Source organism: Mus caroli, chromosome 1 (assembly GCF_900094665.2).
Source record: "Mus caroli chromosome 1, CAROLI_EIJ_v1.1, whole genome shotgun sequence".
Taxonomy (NCBI): domain Eukaryota; kingdom Metazoa; phylum Chordata; class Mammalia; order Rodentia; family Muridae; genus Mus; species Mus caroli.
Window position 1 is genome coordinate 65,809,713 of NC_034570.1, and position 19,683 is coordinate 65,829,395.

General features: G+C 46.3%; 1 protein-coding gene across 1 annotated transcript in view; it reads right to left on the minus strand.

The window, feature by feature from the left end:
* The window catches only part of Mreg (melanoregulin), a 53,484-nt gene extending 39,533 nt beyond the window's left edge, over window positions 1-13,951 (minus strand). Inside the window, exon 1 of the mRNA XM_021168932.2 lies at window positions 13,669-13,951. Within this exon, the coding sequence (XP_021024591.1) occupies window positions 13,669-13,763 (95 nt within the window). The 5' untranslated portion in view covers window positions 13,764-13,951. The remainder of the gene's footprint in view (window positions 1-13,668) is intronic.
* Window positions 13,952-19,683: the final 5,732 nt, after the last annotated feature.

A 19,683-nucleotide genomic window follows, 5' to 3' on the forward strand; every position in this document is an offset into this window, starting at 1 on the left:
AAANAAAAANAANAANAANAANAAAAAAAAAAAACCGAAAGCCTGTCTCTAAAACGAATAAACAAACATGTTGCCTCAAGTTTAAAACTTGTTCATTTAAATGCTGTGGGGATTTTCTGGGCCCTGGCTCACCTTCACACAAGACTAGATGTGATATCCCTGGAAATGAAGGATGAGGACCCAAGGCTGAGAAGCTGCAGAGCCAGCAGGGTAGCACTGTGTCCATTCCCTCCAGCTGAGGAGACACTGGAAGGGCTCAGGAGGCTGAGGCTCCATCCGCCCCCTCCCCTCTGCTTGCCTGGACTCCTGCCTTCCTCATCCAGCCTCCCGCCTTTAAAGTCGATCCACATTAGGACAATCCCTAAATCAGCACCTGATTTAGCATCTCTCCCAGTGTTAGCCTCCCTCTCTCCAGTGAGATGTTTAACAGACAGCACTACCTCTACAGGATACAAACACGGACCTTGCTGCCAGTGGCCTCCCCACTCCCACTCCATCTTCTCACGTTGCTCAGATCAAGGCCACAAAGCTACCCTGAATCCCTCAACCCCTATTTCCAGTGTATCAGAAAATCCCACCGCTTCTGTGTTCAAAAGAATACCCGCCGCCCTACACCCCGAGCCGTGGCTGCTTAGGTCTGCCATAAGAATCCCTGTGGAGTTTGGTTTTTTCCAGTCGATTAGTTTTTCTTTTATAAGCTTATGTGTATGAGTGTTTTACCTGTATGTATTAAAGTGCACCACACATGTGTCTGCTGCCAAGAAAACCCAGAAGAGGGCATCAGATCCCCTGAAAGTGGAATTACAGACAGTTGTGAGCCACTGGGTGGGTGCTGAGAATCAAACCCAGTTCCAGCAAGGGCTGTTAACAGCTGAGCCCTCTTTCCAAGCTGGTTTTTCTGCTCTTAATCCAAAAGCTAACAGAATTGATTCTCCCAAAATGTCAGTGAGGCCATGTCATCCCCCTGCCTTGGCTGATCTATCTGCCCGCCCCGATTCCTTCAGACACTTGCTGCCTCTCCCCACTCTACCCTTCTACACATCAGCTGCTCTTGAAGCCGGCTCTGAACAATTTCTTGTGATCACACCTCCCCCTTCGGCTCTACCCTTCCTCTTTCTGCATACCTATAATTCCCAATTTACTTATTATAGTCACTGCCTGTTGTGTCCTTTGCTGACCATCATTAGAAGACATACGAACTCCAGGTCCCAGCCACAGGTGCTTGCTCAGTGGTTTATGACCAGTGTTTATTTAACACAGTACCTGACACACAATAGGTACTTAATAAATATTTGCTCAATTACTGAACATTTGTTTCCCAAATCCTCAGGGCTCCAAACAGAGTTGAGGCTGTCACTGGGCTCCAAGAAAACTGTTCACATTGTTCAGCTGGTTAAACTAACGAAAATCAGGCTGAGAGTCTTGTGGGAGGACCAGATGATAGGCACATGTGTTTCTGTCAGATGACAGCCAGGACTATGAAGAAATACACAGAGAGGCTCAGAGAGAGGGGTGGAGTAGGGTTAGACAGAGCAGTCAGGGGAAGAACTCTGATAAAATGACTGGGTGGAGATCTGAATAAAGTGAGAGCTATCCATGCAGGAAGCCAGAGAAAGAATATTCTAGGCAGAGAGAGTAAGATTCACAGAGGCTCTTGCTTAACATAGCTACAGGACCAGGAGAGGCCCACAGGAGAGGAGATGGATAATTCTGTGGTCTGTGCTGACCTTAGAAACATGCTTAATAGCATTAAACTGGGAACTACTCTCAAATCCATTAGTAGAAAGAGTGAGTGTACTAGAATACAGACTGTGCAGCAGGAAGAACCATGAAGCAAGCTCACCGCAATAGATGAGCAAAGTGAGGTGTGTGGGGACACATAAGGTTTGACTCCATGGGTGTGAGGTTTAAAGGCAAAGCCAGGCTGAGTCTATAAGGTGCATAGAGAGGTGATAAAGCTGAAAAGAAATACAAGGAAATGACTCTGACGAAAGTCTAGATATGATGGGGAGAGGATATGTGACACCTATCTCTTATCTTGAGCGGTGGCTACAGTTCTGAATGTCTTTGGTCTGTAATGTCATTTAAACACACACGTTATGGTTTTTAGAAAACTAAAATGAGCAGGGCAGAGTGGCACATGCATTTAAACCCAGCACTCAGTGGGCAGAGGTAGATGGACTTCTGTGAGATCGAGACCAATGTGATCTATGTGGTGAGTTCCAGGACAGCCAGGGCTACTTAGAGAGATTCTGTCTCAAAGAAAGAAAGAAAGAAAGAAAGAAAGAAAGAAAGAAAGAAAGAAAGAAAGAAAGAAAGAAAGAAAGAAAGAAAGAAAAGAGAAACTCAAGATACCTTCCAAACATTGAAAAAGGTATAGTCTTTAGGTACAATGTCTCATCAAAATTATTTTCTCAAAGGAAAGAAAGAATAGGATGTACAATATGTAACTATAAAAGGAATAGAATGTATAGTATATAACTATGACAGTTCAAATATTAGCCCAGCTAAAAATTCTCACATATCTAACAGCATAAACTATTTTAAGCAGAGTTTCTTTACACAAGGGTGAAGTGATATAGTCACTTCAAGACTTTTAGAAAGTTCTAGGAAACCTAGAGCAGACCATATGATGTACAAGAGGAAAAAAGTCACCTTTTAGGGACTGTCCAGTGTCACATGGCTAACTGCAAGAAATGTCACCTTCTAGGGACCTTCCAGGGTCACATGACTAACTGAAAGAAATGTCACCTTCTAGGGACCTTCCAGGGTCACATGACCAACTGATACAAGTCACAAAAGGAGAACAGGGATGCTGCTGTGAGTTACCAGGGAAGAAAACCTTTTAAAATCATCCTTGTTGAGAGCTGGAGAGACGGCTCAGTAGTTAAAACCACTGACTGCTGTCCAAAGGACCAGGTTCAAGTCCTCTCACCCATGTGGTGGCTTAGAACCACCTACAACTCCAGCTCCAGAAGATGTGATGTTCCCACCACCCCCCACCGGCCCTCCTGGGCATCAAGCAAGCACAGGATACACAGACATGCGTGCAGACAAAACACCCACACACTAACATGGTGGTGGTAATATGCCTCTAATTCCAGCACTTAGGAGGCTGGAGGATCCCTGTGAGTTTTGGATAAGCCCAGGCTACACAGAAAGTCCCAAGCCAGCCAGAGCTATATTTTAAGAGTATCTCAATAACAAAGAAAACTATCTTGTAAGCAGTGAATAGCTGATCTCTGAGTCCCTGTTCCAGGAGCAGCCCCTATTTTCCAGCTCTGCTCTAGGTCTCGAGAAGGTATATGTGCCAGCCCTAGATCCGGATTCGTGAGATCCTGCGTGTCTCCGCTGACTCCTGTGACTCACTTTCTGGCTAGGGCTGTGGCAGGCCACAGCCTGCATACACTGCAGAGATCAGGGGTGAGATGAGTTAACCCTTTGCAATCTGCTGAGACCTGGATCTACAAAACCAACAGTGTGCTTGCTGCAAAGAGAGTTGGGTCTCGACTACAGGCTGAGAGCTCTCAGCAACATTGACACATCTGCCAGCTTTCTGTAAGCCCTTCTAAGGGTGAATGTGATTTGGTCAACTCAGAGATCATGTGAGTCCAGACTGTAAAAAGAAAAACTCCCACATGTAAGAAGTGATACACTTCTAAGTATGGGATGACCCCTTCAAATGCCATGAGCCTCCGTCAGCCCCGTCCTTCCTCCACACTGAGAGGTCATCTCTGACCTCAGTACAGGGAAAGCAGCTCGGGGATTCTGGACCCCTGGCTACCACAACTCAAGGAAAGTCTCACACTCAAAACACAGTGTGTAGCACGCAGTATACAGGCAGCTGGGGACGAGCCCCACATACACGGCATCCAAGAAGGGCTCCACTCTCACAATGACAACAAAATGTAACAGGCCTATGCACGCCTTCCACGAGTTACTGAAGCTCTCTGTGCCTCAGCTTCTCAAGTGTCAAGCAGAGCTATTAGTACATTGACCCTCATTATCCACAGAACCCACATCTGCAGGACTTGCCGCTCACTAAAATGTACCAACCCTAAAGTCGATACTAAAACCGGTAGTTCTAAGGTCATATGTAGGCAGGCACAGAGCAACAATCCCAATTGAGACTGGACAGGCAGCCCCTGCTTCTCTCACATGCTGGCGATGAGTGCCTCTTTCCCCCCCCCCCTTTGGTTTTTTGAGACAGGGTTTCTCTGTGTAGCCCTGGCTGTCCTAGAACTCACTCTGTAGACCAGGCTGGCCTCGAACTCAGAAATCCACCTGCCTCTGCCTCCCAAGTGCTAGGATTAAAGGCGTGTGCCACCACTGCCCGGCTGAGTGCCCTTTTTTAAATATCCATAACTCAATCAACTCATGTGAGTCTACCCTGTAAAATGAAAAACATTTTATTGTGATATATTTTATATTTCTTTTTCACTTTTCACTGTTGGCCTGCTGCTTACGATGCTCCCAAGGGTGACTGGTACTGAAATGTGAAAATCCATGTGTGTGGGATAGGGAGGTGGCTCCATTGTTACAGTCCTTCACAGAATCTGACTAATGCCTCCTCATGGGTGAGGGCAATAGCCAACTAACACATACAAAGCCTGGTTCACGGTGCCTACTACACCAGAAGCAAGAAGGATCAGGGCAAGCTCAGGGAAGATGAACTGCCGGCGCGATGCTTCCTCCTCGACTCTCATCCTGAAGTAGGCCGGCTCAAACTATGTCGGGTCTACACGGCCGGGGGGACATTCGGAAACATTCCATTCCTTCCTAAAACACCCTCTCTGTGGACACAAGATAATTATCTAGAGCAAAGTGGGGTCTCATTTATTTTCCATAACTGGTATCCAGGCACCTCAGAAAAACCGAAGGGCTCCTCTGTCCCTTGCCCACCAGTGTGAGCATCCTGAAGCTGCAGGTGGGTGCCTGAAACAAGCAGGGAGCGCGATATCTGGAAGCTCCCGTGTCCACTCAAGTGGCTTAGGAGAGAATCATCCACAGTTAGCAATTTAAGCCAGGCCTGAGGTCAAAGCTACTCAGGACGCTTGAGGCTGGAGGACCACAAGGTAACGGCCTGCCTGGACTACAGAAGAACCAGAGCGAGCCTGGTGGTTCTTTCTGCTTCTCCTGTCTCTGAATACCCACACAGTGATGGTGGTGCTTCTCAGTTACTAACAGGTAATAAAGATGGAATAAGAACGCCATTTCCCTGAGAGGGTCCCAAGCAATGCACACAAGGGATGGCGTTATGTGGCATTAACTGAACATTCTATCTTGGCCTCTTCCAAGGCCTCTGGTAATGTGTCAAGAGGCTGTACAATATCAGAGGACTTGGCTGGCGCTCTCTCTCTCTCTCTCTCTCTCTCTCTCTCTCTCTCTCTCTCTCTCTCTCGCCTAACAGTGTCTGCAGCTAAAGCCCTGGGCTACAACTCATACTCAGGTGGAGTTTTACATAGCAAGGGCATGCTTTATAAAGGATAGAGAAAAATCATGTTACAAATGTGAAATCAAAACACAATGCTTTGGATGGCCAAGGCTGTATGTAGCTCACTGGTAAGAGTGCTTACCTGGCATACACAAAGCTCTAGGTGTGATCAGAGCCCCAACACAAAGCAAATACCTTGGCTCACTCATTTTTCCAAAATATTCTGTAGTGAGTTCAAGTGTCCCCACAAAAGGTGGATCCGAGTGCTAATCCCATGTACCTGCCAGTGAACCATTACTTAGCAACACAGGTTTTAAAGATGTTATTAATTAAAGGATCTTGAGATGAGATCGTCCTGGATCTTAGGGATGTCACTAAACTCAATCATCTGGTCTTCATAAAAGAAAGAAGTTTAAGGCTGAGAGCAAAGAAACATGGAAGACAGAGGAAGAGGTTAAACTGTCCTGCTACTAGCCAGGAGACACCAGGGAACCCCAAAGCTGGAATCGGCAAGAAATAACTTGCTCTAGGAATCTCTTGGGGCTGGGGTTACATCCCAAAGATTGAGAACCACTGTCCTAGCCTCCCAAGCAACTGTGGCCCCAACAACGCCTGGATTTCAAACTTATAGACACAAAGAACCATGAAGGAACACATTTCTGTGGCCGTAAGCCACCACTTTGGTATTGTGACAGCCTTGATCCATACCTCACATGTTTCTTATAATTAATAACTTAAAATGTTGACCCAACCAACATGAAGGCATTCAGTACTTGAGAGATGATGGGTGGCCAATGATTTAGCCATCTCAGAGCAAGCCATCTGCATTGTGGCTCTTTCCTCAATGCAATGGTTTGTGGATGCTAATCCAATCACTTCTTACCCTGTTTTGGGAATGTGGTCAGTGTGGGAACAATGGCACTCAGAACTTAAACCTTACATGGATGGTTGATATGGTCATGTTACTGTGATTAGTACTTATAAGACTTCCATCCCACGGGCAGTGAACAGTGAGGATATGATCCCAAGAAACCTGTGCTTTCTTTCAGACTATAAACTGTGCTAAGATCTGGCCGAGTCCTTCCTCCAGGCTTTGTTCTTAAACTGTCTTGTGTTAGCAATGTCTACTTCAGGGGCTGGGGCCGTAGGAGAGCACTTGGCTCGTATGTACAAGGCATTGAGTTCCAACCTCAGCCCTGGAGGAGAAAAGAAAGAGAAAAAAAGAAAAGGAGAGGGGGAAGGAGGAAGGGAGAGAAAGAAGGAGGGGGAAGAAAGGAAGGAACAAAGGGAAGGAGGGAGGACATATTCCCACACCTCCACAGCTAACAGGACGCTCCAGTTCTGGGATTGCAGGCACACACTATCATGCCTGACTTTTGTTTCCACGGGTGCTGTTCTCATCAAACCTCATGCCTGCAAGGCACGCCCTTTAACAGCTGAGCCACCACTCCTGGCCCCCTACAGACAGGTTTTGAACCAGACAGACAAGGAGTCACATCTTCTTTCTTACTCAGGTAGGGTCTGGTATATCCGAGCCTGACCTTGAACTCACTATGTAACCGAGGTCAGCCTTGAATCTGGGGTGTGTGTGTGTGTGTGTTCGAGCCACTGTGTCATCCTGGCTGACCTGGAACTCTCTATGTAGATCAGGTGGGCCTCAGATCCACAGAGATCCACCCACCTCTGGTATGGAATGCTGGGATTAAAAGCATGTGTCACCACATCTCAAAGACCTTGAACGTCCATCCCATCCTTCTGCCTCCGCATCTCTGAAGCATCATACCTACAGCTATGCGTCATCACAATGTTTTGTTTTGTTTTCCTTTAAGATCTATTTATTTTGCTTTACATGCCTAGGTGTTTTGCCTGCGTGTATGGCTGTGCACCATGTACATGCCTGGTTCCCTTGGAGTCTAGATGATAGCATCAGATCAGTGAACCACCGTGGGGGTGGCAGGAATGAAACCTGTGTCCTCCTAGAACAGCCATTCTCTTAACTGCTGAGCCATCTCTCCAGCCCCACAACTGGTTCTCACATACATTCTCTTATTAGTTATTCAATGCATTCTTTAATTTCTCAGTGAACAGGAATCCTTACTTATGACTAGATAACGTCTATCTCTCTTGGTCACGTGACAATTAAATAAAAATATATGCAAATAAACATCACTTATGCAAGAGCCTGAATGCAATATGTACTTTGCACATAAGGTTTAAGAATTCTAAAAACTGATCTCATTTAGATCTAGGTCAGGCAAACACAAGGGTGACAGGTACAGGGGTGTTATCATTCTTTAAGGTACATGTCAGAATTGTTGATGTCTGTTTTACTACTCATCATAATTTTTTTAAATAATTTTAAAGCCAGGCAAGTGGTGGTGCCCCCCTTTAATCCCAGCATTTGGGAGGCAGGTGGATCTCTGTGAGTTTGAGGGCAGAGTGAGTTCCAGCACAGCCAAGGCTACACAGAGAAACCCTGTCTCAAAAAACAAACAAATAAATAAAGATAATATTAAAAATTTAACAGATAGCAAGCAATTCATAAATGAACAAATATAACTAATAGCCAAAGCTACACAGAGAAACCCTGTCTCAAAAAACAAACAAATAGATAAAGATAATATTAAAAATTTAACAGATAGCAATCAATTCATAAATGAACAAATATAACTAATAGTCAAAAATGATTTTATTCGACTCTTACTCCATTGTGGCTCACTGTGCCAGGTACCACAGGACATATGAAAGCAAGGATTCAGTCACCAGATGCTGGCCTGAGACCTCTAGTCTCACCAGACTTAAAATATACACCTTATAACTGTGACAGCTGGGTGAAGGCAGAGAGAGGCCCAAGGGTAAAAGTAGAGAGACACCTTAACTTCTTAGGGAGACTTCCCAGCATATGCTCAAAAAGGCAGTCACTGAAATGGGCCTTAAACCCAAGCAAAGTTTCTCAGAAGGAAAGAAACTGGGAAACTGGAAAGATAGCTCACAAGCTCTTGCTGGACAAGCATGAAGACTGAGTTCAAATCTCAAGCATCCACGTAAAAGGCCAAGTATGGCCACATTCACACTCCTGCAGTCCCAGTACTGTGATGGGGTAGACGGCAGGGTCACTGGGTCTTGCTGGCTGCCAGCCTAGGTCTACAGTAGGACCCTGTCTCAAAAGGATAATTTGTGGTTTGAAGGCAGGATATCAGATATCCTCCTCTGTCTTCTGCTCACACACTCTGCACACATTCTACATCTACACACACACACACACACACACACACACACACACACACAGAGTGAGGAGGGGATACAGAAAATAAAAAGGTGTCTCTGCTGACAAGCATGACATCAGCAAAGGCAGCAGGTAGGAAGCCAGCTCACTAGTTGGTTACAGGCAGAGGCAGCAAAGGCAAAATTAGACTCCAGGGAAGGGGAAATGAGGAAGCGCAGACAAGGGAGTCCAGCTTGGCAACAGGCTGAGAGGGGACCAGCCAATTCTCTCCGCTTGCAACCTTCAGAAACACTCTATCCATCGGGCTAGAAGTCCGATTTCAGGATCAGGAAGAGTCCAGGAGCCCAGTAAATAGATGCTATCTCTATGGGTGTGCCCCACGTGCTCACCGCCCCTCCACTGCATCTAAGCATCGGTTTTATTTCTTTTGCATATGTGCATATGTGCACGTGTGGAGGCCCAAGGTTGATGCCAAGAGTCTTCCTGGTTGTTCTCCACCTTTTATATGGAGGCCAGTCTTTTGCTACCTGGAGCTCTGAATTTCAGGTAGTCTTGCTAGCCAGTCTGCTCCGGGAATCCTCTGTCCCCTTCTAGTCTTCTAAGCACTGGGATTACAGTCGGGCTGACACACCCGCCCAGCGTTTTTACGTGGGTTCTGGAGATCCAAATCTCTGTCCTCTTGCTAGCAGAGCACAATTTTTACCTGCTGACCATTTCCCCAGCCCTGAGCATAGCTTTTAGGTGTGCTTCACCACTAGGTCCACAGACCATCCACAGCCAAACCACCAAGCAGTTATAGTTCAGAATCCCAGGCCTGTCCCAGACTTATTTATCAGTCTCTTTGAGATAGGTACCAGAAACTGTGTTTTTACCAGCTGTTTCTATTTAGTAATAACAACAACAACAGTAGTCAAGAAGGAAATGGGGGTCCAGGCAACTTCCCTTCAGACATCTGCATGAGATATAGAGGACTTAAGAAAATGGCAGGCCGGGCAGTGGTGGCGCACGCCTTTAATCCTAGCACTTGGGAGGCAGAGGCAGGTGGATTTCTGAGTTCGAGGCCAGCTTGGTCTACAGAGTGAGTTCCAGAGCAGCAAGGGCTACACAGAGAAACCCTGTCTCGAAAAAAAAAGAAAGAAAGAAAAAAAGAAAAAGAAAAAAAATTCGTAAGGGAAAGAAAAAAGATGACATGAGGAACTAATGTTCTCAGTAGCAATGTGAACCATCTGGTCACAGGACCTCATCAGTAAATGTTTCACCCAGGCTCTTTAGAAACAGAACAGCAGGTCCCATGATCCAGTAATTCCACTCTGAGAGCTTTACCCAAGGGAGCTGAAACCTTGTCTACACAGAAACCTGCACACGAATGTTCACACACTCTTCATGACAGGCAAAAGCAGAAACAATCCAGATGCCCACCAACAGGGGGACAGATAAACACAGACTGATGCAAAGAAATAATATCCAGCCATAAAAAGGAAGCGAGAGTATTGATACAAGCCCCAACACAATAAAGCCTGAAGCCATCGTGCTAAGTATAGAAAGCCACACACAAAAGGCCAATTATGATCACTTACAAAAAAATACCCAAAATAGGCAAATCAATAATGCCAAAGACGTAGATTACTGGTTGCTTGGTAACCATAACTAGTGGTGAGAAGAATAAGAAAAGTGATGGTTAGCAGGGGTGCTCGTTTTGTTTTTGTTTTGTTTTGTTTTTTGAGAGGAGTTAAAAATACACTGGAATTAAACAGTACCAAATAGCCAGCTGAAAAGATGGCTCAGAGGGTAACGATGCTTGCTGCCAAACCTGAAGACCTGTGAGTTCAGTCTCTGGGACTCACATGGTAATAGAAGAGAACCGGCTCTCACAAGTGGTCCTCTCTTCTGACCTCCACACATAAGCCAAGGAAGGCTCAAGATGCCGACAGCCACATGGTTTTGTGCATATACTAGAGTTTGAATCCTCAGCACCCACATAAATGCCACGTGGGCGTGGTCATCCACCTGTAATTCCAGCTAAGGAGGCAGAAACAGGGCCATCTCCTGAGCAAAGGGGCCAGCTAGCGAGCTCAGAATTCAAGTGAGAGGCCTTGCTTTAACATATAGGGAAGAAAGCAGTCAAGAAGACACCTGATAGCAACCCCAGGCTTCTATATGCACATATGCCTGCACACACACACGTACCCATTCACATGTGACCATACATACAAACATGAAAACATATCAATATCACACACATAAATATGCAATAATAAAATACTAAAACAATGAATTCAAACCAGATCTTCGGATAACTTGGGTAGAAAAGAACAAGGGAGTACCCACAGACACACGGATACCACTATCTCAAGCCCATTAGTAAGCTGGCCTTCCGAAATAGTTATTATCAAGATGGCGCCAGGATAACACTAAACCACATGACACAAGCCCACTCACACTCACATGCTCAGAAGCATAACATGAAAATTAGTACTAATTACAATTTATGGAGTATTTCCCGTGTTGTCAGACACTCTATTAAGCACTTGGCATGTGTGACCTCCCTTCCTTTCTCCCCGAGAGCCTATGCAGGATGCATAGGCATCATCACCCTTCACAAAGACACAAATGTGGAAGCTGTGGAAGACACAAATGACCTTAATAACTCACGGCCAGCCACCCCCTCACCTGACTCCTCCCAGGTAGCCGGGCTCATCAATACTTCGCTATGCTGCTCCAACTGATGATGCCTTCCTATTTTTGTTGTTGTTGTTGTTGTTTGGGGTTTTTTGTTATTGTTTTTTGAGACAGGGTTTCTCTGTGTAGCCTTGGCAATCCTGGAACTCTTTCTGTAGACCAGGCTGGCCTCCAACTAATAGAGATTTGCCTGCCTCTGCCTCTAAGTGCTGGGATTAAAAGTGTATGCCACCACGACTGCCCTGGCACCTTCCTAACTTTTTTGGTTTTTTTTTTTTTGGGGGGGGGTTATTTATTTTATGTATGAGTACACTGTCGCTATCTTCAGACACACCAGAAGAGGGTATCAGATTCCATTACAGATGGTTGTGAGCCACTATGTGGTTGCTGGGAATTGAACTCAGGACCTCTGGAAGAGCAACCAGTGCTCTTAATCACTGAGCCATCTCTAACAGCCCCACCTTCGTAATTTTTAAACATTTTTTAGATAGGGTGTTGTGTTTAGATTTCTTTGGCCAAGGCAGCTTTGAACACCTGACTCTCCTGCCTCCCAACCTAAGAGCTATGATCATGAGCCTGTCCCACCATGCCTAGCTAACTTCATCTTCTTTTAAAAAAAGAAAGAAAAGTCACAAAATTCACAGACTGTCATCCACTGAGCATAAAGCAAGACAGGAGAAGGTCTCAGTTTCAAAATAAAAAGCACCTGAAGTCCAGCAATTCTAAAAGAATTTTTTAAAAAAAGCACTAGGAAAAAAACAAAAACAAAAACTGGCTAAAAGTAAATTGAAGGCTGTATTTCATAAGATCCCAAGATAAAAATCTACAAGGTTAGCTATTGCTGTTTAAATTAAAGATAGGTAATTTAAATTTCTCCAAGCCCAAAGTAATCTCAAAATCTAAGTGAGAGGGCTATTAGCAAAACAACCAAACATAGTATGGTAGCCGGGAGGGGTGGTGAACGACTTTAATCAGATCACCCAGGAGGCAAACGGATCTCTGAGTTAGAGGTCAGCCAGGTCTACATAGTAAGACAGTGTGTGTGTGTGTGTGTGTGTGTGTGTCTGTCTGTCTGTCTGTCTGTGTGTCTGTGTGTGTCTGTGTGTAGTGCCTTGGGTATCTAGATATATTTCATGAAACACCTCACCAAATAACCAGATGATAATTCCAAGGCCTGACTCCCAAAAGGAAGATAAAAAGGGGCCACGAGGCCTCTTTAAGAAAGGGCAGAAGGCAAAAGGTCACTACTGGCCTCGAGCTTGCAGGGACTAAGAGTAGATTGTTCCTACAGGGGCTAGTACACCCTGCTTAATGTGCTGGAAAATAAGAGCAGACAGGCAGGATGGGTTATGTAACTCTGCGAAGTCAGGGGAAGTGTCTGGACTTGACAGAGTAGGGCAAGGTAAAGCCATGCTTTGCTGCTTCTGCCAGAGTTGTGCAAGCAGGATTGGATTCGTTGCATGTCCCTTAAGGAAGGGGTCCTGGCTTCTGAGCTTGTTCACCAAGCCTAGAATTCCACCCTACATCCTGTGACCTAATTTCAATTCTGCTCCCTGGGGCACGACTTGGTGGGACCTCATTCGATAAGGTTAACCTGGCATGGTGGAACTTAATTTCAGCAAACTCACGATAGGGAGGAAAAAAAAAAACATTTTAAGGAAAAATAAAAATCACAGTTCTATCTCTTCTCTCTCTCTAGGAGCCGGCAACCACACTTGGGTATGTCTTATTTCTGAGTGCCTTTTTCTTCTACCCCTCGTGCTTATACGTATATTAAAGTATCGCTTTGAAAAAAAAAAAAAAAAAGGTCAAGCAAAGCTGTGCACAGGGTTCCTTCACAAAGCCTCTTAGCACATTAGCTAATGAGCATTAAATGTTCCCACATTTCACAGTTTAAGCTACCCCGAACAGTCAATAGGCTGTCTCTGGTACAGCACACATAGTTTTATCACGAGAAAGATTTCCTCAGTCACTGAAATCGACTTCTTTCGGTCGTGACAGTGGACGAGATAGCCAAACTTTTGTTTTTGTTTTCTCGGTGCCAAGGAAACCCACGCTCGTCCTCCTCATCCGATGAGACCCCCTCTGGAAACTTCTCTTCCCGGCCCTTTCCCCTGCAGCAGTCAGTGGCGTTTCCCCGGGGCATCCGCTGCCTCCGAGGAGCCACACAAAATCTGAACCAAGGATCCGGAGCTTAAAACGTCTTGTGCGAGACGCGCTGTGCGGGGCCGAGGGGAGCCGGGTGGCACCGCAGTGTGACCTCACAGCACCCCCTCCCCGGTTCAGACGACACCCGGGTCCCCACCCCGCGAGGCGGCCCGATACGCACCTGACCAGCGGCTCCTTCTCGGGCCGCGCGGGCTCCTCCAGGCACCGGCACGGGCAGCAGCAGCAGGCGCTCCGTAGCCAGCGGCGCAGCCCCATGGGGAGCGAGGCCCGGCGCCGGGATCCCGGAGCCGGGCGCGCGATGGCGGCGGGGACGCGGGGACAGGGACAGGGACGGCCGCGGCGTCACGGGCCGGGCCGTGCGCATCACGCCGCGGCCGGCCGTGGGGACGCGAGTCGCGCGTTTGCCGGGAGAGCTTTTCCCTCTCTCTTTTAATTCCCCGGGTGCCGCCCGAGCGCATGCGTCCTGCGACGCCCGCGGCCGCCCTCTAAGGAGTGAGAGCGCTCCAGGCGCAGCGCAGAACCCTGGGGGTGACCGCTGGGCAGCAAGGGGTCTACTGCGCGCGGCCGAACCCAACCGTCCTTTTAATTGACTTCACTGCAGAGGAAATGAAAGGTCTCCCACAATTCACGCTTTGTAAAAGTTTTTTTTATTTTTTCAAACTTCCAGCCCTTGAACACTAAAAAAAAAAAAAAAAAAAAAAAAGCAACCAATTGTGAGTTCTACAACTGTTATATTACAAGAGATTTTTGTAAATTACCATGTGGGTGCTAGGAACAGAATCCTGTCTTGTGTAGCGCCATCTACCTCACCAGCCCCCAGAAATCCCACTTTTTTTTTTCTCTGTCCAAACAGCAGATTAACGCACCAAATTTTTGTGGTTTTGTTTTGTTTTGAGGGTTTTTGTTTGTTTGTTTTTATCTTTTGAAATTAAAACATTGCATAGCCCCACCCACCCTCCCTATTCCCTTTCTCCCTCCAACTCTTCCCATGCACACATTTTTGTGCCTGGCTCTTTTCACTCATGTCGTGCAGACTGTATGTGTATCTTTCTGTCTTCCTAACGCAGACCTAATCTTACCGATGCCAGTGTTATTTAACCAGACCGTGAACATAATGGTGAACATGTTAACCAATCCCAACCTTTTGTACTAAGGGCTGCAGTGCACATCCTTAAAGTGATGTACTTGGGAGCATCTATGCCAACTGAATAAAGATGTGGCAGTCGACTTGCTGTGTCGTATGATGCCCCTTTAATTTTTTTAAAAAAGATTTATTTTATACATATGTGAGTACACTGTCGCTGTCTTCAGACACACCAGAAGAGGGCAATGGATCCCATTACAGATGGTTGTGAGCCACCATGTGGTTGCTGGGAATTGAACTGAGGACCTCTGGAAGAGCAGTCATTGCTCTTAACCACTGAGCCATCTCTCCAGCCCACCCCTTTAATTTTAATGAATCCTGCCAAATTGCTTTCCAGTGTGCAATTCAAATTTAGACTCTGGCATACAAACCCTATACTCAATATAAAATACAAGGTGTGATCGCCCAGAGAGTGTCACTATCAGAAAGTGTGGCCCTGTTGGAGTAGGTGTGTCACTGTGGATGTGGGCTTTAAGACCCTCACCCTAGCTGCCTGGAAGCCAGTATTCTGCTAGCAGCCTTCAGATGAAGATGTAGAACTCTCAGCTCCTCCTGCACCATGCCTGCCTGGATGATAACGAACTGACCCTCTGAACCTGTAAGCCAGCCCCAAATGTCCTTAGAAGAGTTGCCTTGGCCCTGGTGTCTGTTCACATCAGTAAAACCCTAAAGCAGGTGTTTTTGCTTCTTTGGCCTTTGCCAGTCTGATTTACTTGAGAAGTATTTAAGCTATGTGTGAGGCATGTTTTAGTACGTAAACAAGACCAGCAAAAAGTAAACATTCTGGTGAGGGGTGGTTAGACAAGGAAATAAGCACTTATCAAGTATGTTAACTTTAAGTTAGTATAGACTAGAGAACAAATAAGGCAAGAAAAGGGACGAGTGCCATGGTGAGGTGTGCGTGCCTAGAGGTCAAACCCAGGGTCCTGCTCACACCAAACTCAAGCCCTGAGCTACAGGCCCAGGCCCCCAGTGTTTTATTTTGAAAAGGTCTCATATAGGCCAGGCTGACTTCAAACCCTCTATATAGCAGAACATGACCTTGAACTTCTGACTCTCCTGCCTGCATCTCCCAAGGGCTAAGATTACAAGTATGTGCTGCCACGCCCAGCTTATGCAGTGCTAGGGGCTTTGTTCCTGTTAGTCCCTTGACATCCCAGCCCACCCACCCACTGTGTCTCTTTAATGAGTGGATCAAGTTAGCATTCAGCCTTAATAAAGAGCATGTTCGGTTTCTGCCTACTTTTAAATTAAGATATTCTAATTTTTATTTTAAAAAGTAACAGTTGAAGATCCCTTTTAAAGCTCACTTATTACATCTATTTATTTGGCAGGGCTGGGGGCAGCTATGAGTGCCCTGACACACAGGTGGGGTTCAGTGTTGGCCGGAGTTGGTTCTCTTCATCCACAATGTGGGTCCCGGGGATCCAACTGAGGTTTGTCTGGCTTGCCTTTTGCTGAGCCACTGAGCCTGACCTGTTTGTTGGCCCTTGAAGGCTCATCACCTCAGTGTCTGTCACAGTGTTGTCTTCCTGGGAGTTGGCTCTTGCTGCTTCTCCTTCACCTTCGGCTTTGTGGCTGAGCACATTTCCCCTTTCAGACATCCCTCGTAGGGAAGCTCTGAGCTTCCCCTTTGAGAGTGAGGCCCCACTGCTCCTCCGCCTGCCTTAACCAGTATTGCCTACCGCACATGGTAGCATCTGACATTTACCGAGAGTCCCTGGGCACCTGATGTCGGTGGAGTTGGCAGTCCCCCTGGGGCAACTGGTGACTTACAGTGCCATCAGCTGCTTGTTTTCAGAGCAGAACTAGGAAAGGGGCCAGCCTCTATTTTTAGACTTCTCTGTGTCAAGGAAAACCCTGAGTCTGTCTGGGTCTATTTTGAAAACAATTAGTGTAGTTTGGAGTCTTTCGTCACACACCCCAGCCTTTAGGAATTTACTGACAATTACTGAGAGCCAGAGGGGGAGAAGGGCGTGTGCAGAAGGGAAAATGAGAAAATCCAAATACATCATTAGTGGGTTCCACCAAAACTCTTTAGTGTTTGCCTAGGAAGCTCTGCTGAACTTCGATAGCTCCACTTAGGAGCTGTACCTCTCCCTGAGAGATGTGGTAAGGCACAGTGGAGAACCACCATGGCTCAGAGAAATCACAGCAAGAAGTCCCATGGGGGCCCAGGAGACAGCTCAGTGGATAAAGGTGCTTGTGCCAATTCTGACAACCCGAGTTTGATCTCCAGAACACACATGGTAGGAGGGAGTGATCTCCACATGCACATCATGACATAATGTGAGTGTGTGTGTGTGTACACAGAGAGAGAGAGAGAGAGCGCTAGAGAAATGGCTTAGCGATTAGAAGCACACACTGGTTTTTACAGATGACCCATGTTCAGCTCCCAGTATACACATCAGGCCACTCACAACTGCCTCTTCCAGTTCCAGAGGAATTTGAGACCACTGGCCTCTATGTAAATGTACTCACTTGGACAGTACCCACACTCAAATACATACATAAACTTAAAAAGGCCAGGCCTAGCCGTGTGTGTGTGTGTGTGTGTGTGTGTGTGTGTGTGTGTGTGTGTGTGTGTTTGAGACAGGGTTTCTCTGTGTAGTCCTGGCAGTCCTAGAACTCACTCTGTAGACAAGGATGGCCTCTGCCTCCCAGTTTAGTGGTAGAGGCCTTTAATCCCAGCTCTCTGAAGACCGAGATAGGCAGATTTTGGTGAGTTTGGAGCCAGCCTCATCTATGTAGAGAGTTCTGGGCAGCCTAGAGCTATATAGTGAAACCCTGCCTCAACAATAAAATATTAAAATAATAATAATAGGGGCTGGAGAGAGGTCTCAGCAGTTAGAGAACTTGCTCCTCTTGCAAAGGATTATGTTCAGTTTCCAGCACCCATATGGTAGCTCACACCTGCCTATAACTGTAATTCCAGAGAATCCAAACCTTCTAGTGCCTATAGGCACCTGCACATATATGGTGAGCATGCAGAAAAAAATCTCACACACATAAAAATAATTTTTTTTTTAAATATAATAGGGGGCTGAAGAGATGACTCAGTGGTTAAGAGCAGCGACTGCTCTTCCAGAGGTTCTGAGTTCAGTTCCCAACCACATGGTGGCTCACAACCATCTGTTACGGGATTCGATGCCCTCCTCTGGTGTGTTTGAAGAGAGTGTACTTGCATACATTAAATAAATAAATAAACAAATAAATAAATCTTTGAATAAATAAAAGTGAACTTTTTAAGAAGACGTTCCATGACTAAATATCACCAAGAGAAAAGCAGGGTGAGAGGCTCATTGACTCACTTGTTTTTATTGTTTGTTGTTTTCTTTTGTTTTTGAGACCATGCTTTTCTCTATCACTGCCCACCTTTGCTCTGAGGAAGAAAAACATTTAGACAACTTTATTATCTTGTTTTGTTTTTGTTTTTTGTTTTTCGAGACAGGGTTTCTCTGTATAGCCCTGGCTGTCCTGGAACTCACTCTGTAGACCAGGCTTGGCCTTGAACTCAGAAATCTGCCTGCCTCTGCCTCCCGAGTGCTGGGATTAAAGGCGTGCACCACCACCGCCCGGCGACAACTTTATTATCTTCGAACTTGTCAGATAGCACAATGGCTGGAGCAGAATCTCCTACCCTTATCGGCTAACCTGTATCAGCCAGCCTCCGCTGGTGGTGGAGGCCTCTAGTTCTAGCTACCCCAAGATCTTACATGGTAGTCACGCGCTTCTCGTTCCAAAGCCTGGCCGAAATGCCCCTTTCTCTTTCCCTGCATCTTCTCTTCCTCCTGGGACCCGGAAGTACCACCTTTACCATTTGCCCAGCAATTGGCTCCTGTCTTCTTTATTGACCAAATCAAGAACCAATTAGGGAGCCAGACTTTACTATCAGCACCTCCCCCTACAGGTGTGTGCCACTACCTACGGCCAGCCGAGTCACTTGTTTCTACAACATCCTCACCTCTCCTTTGTCTTTTGAAAACACCCTCAATTCTGCAGGTTGTACGTGACTAAAGATACCCTACCACCTCTTGCTCCTTATCCTCTACAAGAAACTATGACCAATGTAGGCTGAGCATACACAGCTCATATCTTTAACACCAGGAGCCAACGAAGGAGAATGCTTGAGGTGGAAATGTGAATTGCTTTAGGGACAGCTTCTTGAAGAGGAGACTACAGGCCTCAGGGGCCCAGGACATTCCTACAGGACTTTTTCTATTCTCCGTGAGTTATTCAATATTCGTTTTGCTTACTAGGGTCAACTTCTGTAACCCTTTACAGTCTGGTGAAGGGCGGGACTGGATCAGAGGGACAGAGGGAGAGCTAGTCTAGGAGCACTTCCTACGCTTGGGTGGTGTCCAAAGCCCAGAGAAGAATTGTGTTCTTATGTCTCTGCTTGGCTTCTCCACCCTTCTGCCCAGCCCCTGTGGTTCCTCCTAAACGTCTAAGCCATTTTCCTCAATGCTTGCTGCTGCTACTCAGGTTCATCTCCTTCCGTCCAAAAACACCCCGAGAAAACCTCAATAACAATAGTCTGTGCTCATTCGTCAGCTCCAATTGATAATCATTTCTGCTCCCCTCAAAATTCAGCAGAGACTCTTCACTGAACTGCAAACCTGGAAAGAACTCGGCTTTTAGAAGGACGCCCTCCTGAGTTCAATCCCCAACACGAGGAATAAGAAAAATATGAGAAAACACTCAAATGGTACTGAGAGTTTTATTCAAGAAATTTCAACTCTCACAGACTAACCTTGTAAAAGCAAACTAACTTATGTGTCAGCTCCTAGTACTTGGTCTAAATTTGAGCAACCATCATTGGATAGAAATCAGCTGCTAATTACCACTAGCAAGAACACTCAGACAGGTACAAGTACAAAAGGCAATGTAGTCCCTTAAAGGAAGCCAGAAGTTAGCTGGGCAGTGGTGGTGCACGCCTTCAATCCCAGCACTCTGGAGGCAGAGGGAGGCAGATTTCTGAGTTCGAGGCCAGCCTGGCCTACAGAGTGAGTTCCAGGACAGCCAGGACTA